Source organism: Gobius niger (assembly GCF_951799975.1).
Source record: "Gobius niger genome assembly, chromosome: 15".
Taxonomy (NCBI): Eukaryota; Metazoa; Chordata; class Actinopteri; order Gobiiformes; family Gobiidae; genus Gobius; species Gobius niger.
Genome location: NC_136866.1, coordinates 10893543 through 10901359, shown reverse-complemented (window position 1 = coordinate 10901359; position 7817 = coordinate 10893543). Strand labels below are relative to the sequence as shown.

At 42.8% G+C, this 7817-nt stretch overlaps 1 protein-coding gene across 1 annotated transcript; it reads right to left on the bottom strand.

The window, feature by feature from the left end:
- Positions 1-226: 226 nt before the first annotated feature.
- On the bottom strand, positions 227-7367 carry unc93a (unc-93 homolog A; the record flags this gene model as incomplete). The annotated part of the gene is made up of 8 exons (XM_079572564.1): positions 227-516; positions 720-851; positions 1558-1693; positions 1759-1970; positions 4111-4236; positions 4504-4733; positions 5241-5422; positions 7278-7367. The coding sequence occupies 8 exons, from the start codon at positions 7365-7367 to the stop codon at positions 227-229; spliced, it is 1398 nt and encodes a 465-aa protein (XP_079428690.1).
- Positions 7368-7817: the final 450 nt, after the last annotated feature.

Genomic DNA, 7817 nt, shown 5'->3' with positions numbered 1-7817 from the left:
TAAAAGTCTGGTTGCCTGATATACACAAACTCTAACTTCTGATACAAAACATGTTTCCTGTGATTTAAACTTCAAATAAAAGGCACTTATTAGAGTTCACACTAAAACAGGTGTTCAGCCTCTTCTGTTTGTGTGGCATTCATATAAAAATACAGTTCATTTTTTTCATTTACAATCATGTAGACAAACAGTTTATAAAAAATATCCACATATGAATACGTTCTGTCTACAACTGCGTCTGTGCCAAAATGCTTCTGTTGTCTTTCTGCATGTCCTTCTTCAGTCCGGAGTAAGTGCTCTCCTCGATGGGTGCGGTGGGGTGCTTGTGCTCGTGCCACTCCACGATGGGATAGGTGATCACAGTCACCACCAGGACGGCCACCAGAATGTACAGCTTATACTCCAGGCACAGGAAGGTGCTGTAGGCGAAGGCGATGACGAAACCCAGGGACTCCCACATCCTGTAGTTGGCGAATGCGGCCTCTTTGTCTCGAGGGAACAGGACACCGTACAGAGCTGAGACACAGGGAAACGAGGTCAGTGCGCACAGAGAGCTGACCGTGAGATGGACGGGGGCCCCTCAGCAAACTCAAATTCATATAAAACTTTGTCAATGATTGCTACGTTTGTCCTGTGAACAATTTTACGTGTGCTGTTACTTGTTTAGAGATATTATTAGGGGATCTTACTGATAAAATAAAAATCGAAAAGGGTCTTACAATTGGTTTGTGTTTGCCAGACAGCATCAGCCATTCCCCATAAAGCAGGGAAGACGAAGAACACCGGCAGCTGGTTGGGATCAGGTCTCCACAGTAACAGCGCAATGATGCAACCCAGGTTAGTCAATGCGGCTGGAAACAAAGTAGATGTCCTTTTTATGCAACAAAAACAGTGGAAACATCAGACAAAACACAAACAAGCGGCCGGTGGTTGTAGTTTTGGAGACCTCCTGACCCCTGGACACTTTTGAATCAGTGTTAATTTTGACAACATATTTTAATTTAGTTTTAGTCTTAGTCTTTTGACGAAAATGTAATTCAATTTTAGTCTAGTTTTAGTCCAAAAAATATCTTCAATTTTAGTCTAGTTTTAATCGAAATTTAGTCGACTAAATTTAAGACAAATTTAGTTGACTTTGCATTGATAATATTCATTATAATCATATTTAATCTTGTTCCTCTGCTTCATGGAGCTGCTCCACATGAACAAAGCTCAGAGCTGATCCTTTGGTAGTGATTTACATGATCTGAGGCTCTTTCAGACGCTCAATAGAAGTTTGGATGATTTTAGTCTCTCCCTTTCATTTTTATTTACTCTCATTTTAGTCGACTGAAATATCTGGACATTTTAGTCATAGTTTTAGTCTCATGAAAAACTTTTAATTTAGTTTTAACCCAATTTTAGTCGTCAAAAATATCACTTTGACTAAAATTAAGACTAAATATTTTAGTCGACGAAATTAACACTGTTTTGAATCTCTATAACCTTCAGCACAAGTCACCGATATTAGTGCACAAACCTCTGATGATGCTGATAGTATGTTTAGAGTAAAGTTACCCAAGAGGAAGAGTGGAGCGCGGCCGGTGTATCGAGCCAGTCGTCCGAACAGGAAGGAGCAGAGAGAGTTGGTCGCTCCAAAGCACATCATGACAAACCCCACGAAATGTATCCCCAGAGCGCACGTTACGTAGTTCTGGAAGGAAAGCCAACAATGTCAATCATTACCGTAATTAACAAGCCATTGTGCTTTGCTCCGACCTTGGTGTACTCCCCGGACAGGAAGCTCTGCTCGAAGCCGCTGTACATGGTGAGGGGGATGAGAGTGAGCAGCCTCCAGTCCTTGAGCAGTCTGAACGTGGCCAGGAAGGTCTGGCAGAAGGGCTCGCGGTTCCCCCGAAACTCACTCGCCTGTGTGCGGTCGATGTTGTCCAGGAAGATGGACACGATGAGCATGGCCAGCACGCCCACACCTGGAAACATTATGGTCACACTCCTTAGAGATTCACACAAGCAAGAGCACTGTTTTAGTTCTGATGGACCTTAGCTCTGCATTGGACACAGGGGACAATGGGATCTTTCTAGAGAGATTATAAACCTGGGTGGGAATCTCTGGAAAGGCGCTCGAGTGGTCCAGATCCTACCTTGAGGACCGATGGGAAACTGTGTCTCAGACCAAATGGCATTGACCTGTGGGGTTCCCCAAGGGTCGATTCTGGGGCCCCTCTTGTTCAATCTGTACTTGCTTCCATTTGGTCAATTAATAACAACCAATCCAGTAACAACGTGTCCTATCACAATTACACAGACGATACTCAGATCTATGTTTCACTGACAGTGGGTGAACATGGGCCTGTAGATTCACTGTCTCATTGTATCAAACAGATTAGTGTCTGGATGCAAAACAACTTCCTTCCGTTAAATACAGATAAAACTGAGATAATTGTCTTTGGCCCACAAAAACAAAGAGACATTATTATTGGTCATCTTGAGACTCTTTTACTGGGACCGAAAAGTATGACCATATTAGTCCAGTGCTCCGGTCTCTGGCTTCCTGTTGCTCAGAGAATAGATTTTAAAATAGCTCTGCTTGTGTATAAGTCTCTTCATGGTCGGGCACCAAAGTAAATACTTGACATGTTTTAGCCGTTTGAACCACCTCGGGCCCTGAGATCCTCAGGGCGGGGTCTCCGAGTCCTGGTGGTTCCCAGAGTCAACACTAAACACGGTGAGGCTGTGTTTCAGTTTCACACAGCGAAGGTGAGGAAGAGCCTCTGTGAGGACGTGAGACAGGCCTCAACCCTGACTATGTTTTAGTCCAAGCTGAAAGGACTATTTACCACTGCTTATGGCAATTCATTGTATTTTAACAAATCTGAATACATACATATATATATTTTTTTTGTATGTAATTGTATCGATTGATTTGATTTATTGCTTTTTGTTGTGTTTTTATTGTGTTTAGGTGTTTGGTGTTGCTGGGAGGCGTTGAGTTGTTGTGCAATAAACTTGCCTTGCCTTTTACGTCGGCATAATTTTACTCCAGTAAAATAGTTGTAAAATGTACTGTGGGGTTAAACTACCTTAAAGGTGCATTATGGAACTTTCTAGTTTAGTTTTAGTTTTTGTTTAGTTCGTATTTCACCTTTTTAGTTATGTAGTGGCAAGAATGGGGCCTTTATTTCAATTTTTCACTGTGGCCTCTATGATGCTCCAGGATCAATTGTTTTTAGAGTGTATGGTAGGTTTTCACTGCTGACGGACCCTCTCACCTGAAAACATATTGATCGTGGAGTGTTGTAGAGGCCACCATGATCAAAAAACAAAAAGGCGCCATGCTGACCACCCATACAGCCATTGGGGCACTTCAAAGGTCAATAACGCATAGGCCTGTAAGATTTTTGCATAAAAACTTCCATAATGCACCTTTCAGAAGTATTGTTACTCCAAAACATCATTCAGTACATGTGAGTACAAGTCACCTCTGGATTTAGTTAAACATCAGTTCTATCTCATTCCTATAACAGAACACCATACAGAGGTCAACGCACTCTTTGCTTTTTATTTTGTGGCCTTGTTTTGGTATTTACAGGGTTATATGGCAGGGTTCCCGTAATAGATGTCTGTATAACACTGTATCTACTGTTTACTTTACATGATCACTCCCTAAATAGGTCATATAAAGTATAATTAACTTTAACTTTCAGGAAATGAGTCTTTGACTTATCTTATCAAAATGAGGTCAATTACATTACACATTTCATGGCCACAGTGTGGCGCTGTACTTGTATTGATTAGTTTTCCTGAAGTTGCAGAGTTGACATTGTGCCAACAAAATGCGTCCTATCATAGTGTCGCCATCTTTACTCTACAGCTGAGCAGAAGCCACATGAATCATACAGTCCATGGTCTCACATAAACATGAACATGGGGCAACATGAGCTTATATCAGAAGCTGCTGAGCAGTGTTTGCATTGGCATTTGAAAGAAATTGTTGCAGGACAGGATTATGTATCTTTTTTTTCTTTTTAAGCATTTCGACATATTTTCAAGTGTTTTCTTTCTTGTAATATACTACACATAGCTTGTATTCTGTGTGTTCAGTTCATTTACCGATGTACGCTCCCACCAGGGTCCACACCAGCTTCTGCTCCGGCCTGGAGGTGGTGCTGTTGGAGCTGATGTTCAGGCCACAGTCCGCCGCGCCACATGTCAACAACTGCTCCTCAGGTATGTTGGCTGGAAGAGAGAGGCAGTACACTGTATACAGGCCGAAAAACACACTCAAGGAAGTTCTGCTTTTTTTAGTATGTTACAGTCAGTTCCAGTTATCTATACAGCTGATTATTTTGTACGGCACTCCCTTTCAGAGACAACTTCCTTGAAACGTGGCTCACTAAGTATAATCCCTTTTTTTTTCTTTCATTTGTTTGACTTAGCACAATAAGTGAACCTGTGTAGCAAATGAATATACAAAACTGCTTAAAGAAGATATTTGAATGTTACCTATGTTGGTGTCCTGTCCGAAGATGAGTGAGGACATGAGGTTCCCCCACACTGCAGACGACTGGAAGATGAAGAAGAAGATGCCAAAGTACTGGTTGATCACGTCCGAGCCCTTCTTTCCCTCTACGGCCGCCTGGGTGTTTCCCGCGATGGTCAGGTACGCGCACTTGGCCGACCACAAAGGGGAGCCCCCCAAACCCAGGATCACGGACGTGGGCATCAGGGTATACCTATATGGACACAAAACAAACCCACTTGTAGGCATGCATCGAAAGAACACTGCTCAAAAAAAACTAGCCAGTCCACATTTGTACTATTATTATTGATTTGCTACATGTGTTTTTTTTTGATTATGCAACAGGATGGGTTTCATTTTATTCATTAATCTTTGCTAGGCCTTGGTACTGCCAACCTCACCATACAATACCTCACCCTGTAGATGTCCCATGATGTGATTTGTATCCCAATACATGATGCAGTAATACAATACATATCACAATAAACGTAAGATAAAGGGTTCTATACTAACTCTGCCAGTGGAAATCTAGCGGTGTTAATAGCTCAGGTTCAGTTAAAGCCACACTACAGAATACCCCAGGTCATGTGTTGCTAAAAATGGCAGCCAAACCAAAAGTATAAAGCATAAACGCTGCATCTCTGACTGTGAGTCTAGCGGTGAATTCCCAAGCTTTATTTTGACACCATGAATGAGCCTTTGTGATGCTTGAAGTTCATACCATCCCGGGTAGAGGTTGCCCAGCGAGTAGCAGACGTAGCAGCCCATGCCCGCCACGATGGTCCACTTACAGCCCAGGTTCTTGATCATGATGGGCGGCAGGAACATGGACGAAACGATGATGGAGGCGTAGATGACGCTCAGGGAGGCCACGCCCATGCCATCCTCTGCGTTCAGACTGCTCTGCAAACGGCACAGGCGTACGCTTTATAGTTACTTTAGTTACTTTATAGGTACTTAGTTTGAATGCCAGTTTCGACCAACGCTATAAAGTAACTAATTCAAGGTTTGAGTAATGCTATTTAATACCATTGTTTCTACAGCGTCTCTAAAGCGCTGCATTTTGGCATGTTCTCAGCATCTTTTAAGTCCTCAACAACCTGGCCCCCCCCCCATACCTCACAGACCTCCTACAACGCCACCGTCCATCCCGTCGCCTCCGCCCTGCTGACTTAGACCTTCTCAAACCCATTACCAAATCAAAGCACCGAACCTTGGGGGGGGACCGAGCCTTCGCCATCGCCGCCCCCCCCCCACCCTCTGGAACTCACTCCCCATCCACATCAGAAACTCAGACTCACTGACCACCTTCCAAAACCTGCTCAAAACTCACTTCTTTCAGCTCACCTACAACCTACAATAGCTCTGCCATCTTTGTTTGTTCGTCTCATTTGTAAAGCGGCTTTGTGTCCCCCGAAAAGCGCTATATAAGACTTATCTATTATTATTATTATTATTATTAAGTCCATAAACCTTGACCGGACCCATTCTGAGCAGTTCTGCGCTCAGACTGCGTTCATCACAGTGCCATCAACTTTAAAGGAACAGGCCACCATTTTTCCATACTGAGATATGTTCTTACCTGAGCTTAGATGAGTTTATACGTACTTGTCTGGTCTTTGTGCGTGCCTATGGAAGAGCTTGGTCGCTTCTAACTTCACCACGTTTGGAGCCATAGGAATACACTGGGAGAGACCAAACGCTAACAACATCTTTGGTCTTTTTGCGTGACTGAGGGCACACAGTTCTTCCACACTGTGATATGTTCTTGCCTGAGCTTAGACGAGTTGATACATATCTGTCTGGTCTTTGTGCGTGCCTATGGAAGAGCATGGTAGCTTCCAACTTCCCCCCTGTTTGGAGCTATAGGAATACACTGGGAGAGGCCAAACGCTAAAAATGTCTTTGGTTGTTTTGCGTGACTGAGCGTACCCACAAAGACCAGACAGGTAAGCATCAACTCGTCTAAGCTCAGGTAAGAACATATCTCAGTATGTAAAAACGGTGGCCTGTTCCTTAAATATCTTGGTGTTGGCAAAAAATGGTGGCTTGTTTCCTGCAGTCCATTCACATCAACGATTATGAAACGTAAAGTATCAATGCAGAAGTGCGCAAAAGCAGGTTCCAACCTACAATTAAGCCGCATTTCTTGACATAACTTCCTTATTTCTAGCATTCGGCTCCTGAATTGTTCAACTTCACTGTAACAAATCAAGTCTTCAAAGGTGTTTAACTGTGTATTTAAGTGTTGTGCAGCTTGAGTGTCTTGAGTGAATTAGTTATATAGCGTCACTTTCGGGGACATAGTCATAGTCTGCACTTTTATATGTTGTACTTTGCTGACGTGTTATGTTATATATCAGCATAAGTTGGTGGCTGCGTCTTGTGCGATGCTTTCTTTGTACAGTATAGACAGAATTATGAAGTGTACAATAGGGATGGCTCTGATTAAAGGTTTTGCCAGTAAGATGAGAAACTGGCTTGGACCGTGGTTGGTTAGTAATTATATGGGTGGATGCATGTCTGTCAGAAGCCTTTAGTAGTGATATATATCTGGATGAAGCCTTTAATGTGCAATGGTAAGACACAGAGGAGGATATAGTGAGATAAAGACATTGTTTGTTATTCTGCAGCTTCAAATACAAAAGATTTTCTATTATTGACTAACTTTATTACATGTTTTAGTGTAATGTTAAATGCAATGGTATGCTGTATATATATTTAAGGTTGGATACACACAAGTTACAGTTTGTTTTACCTGTAAACTCTGCAGTCCACCGTACGCCGTGAACAAGGACAGGAAGCCGATGGACACCACCAGCACATTTTTGAAGTTTCGGCTGATCATGGTGGTTTACCCCAAAAACGAAAGCAAAATCCAGGCGAACCTTTTGGCTCTTGGAACGGCGCAGTGGTTCCTGATCCTGAGTTGCCCGCAGTGAGAGTCAGATGAGGCTCGTCCGCTGCACACCTCTCTTTTACTCTAACAGGGAGCACAAAGTCCACAGTCGCTACAGATTACTGTGGAAACTCTTATCTTCTCAATCAGGCCCTGTTTTAGGAGCTGCACTTGGAGTCATTTTTTAGTACGTTCCTTTAGTTTTTATGAGGACTGTTTATGCGTATATTAACAACCCATATGTTTCAGTGTCAAAGGTCAGCGTAAAGCATTTGGGTTTGTCACAATAACAGTAGTAGCCCTATACTACTGTTATTGTGAAGATTTCATAAGCACCGGTGCTGTTGCTGGAGCTACCACAGGCTCTACATCCACTTCATATTAATGCGATCACAGTTA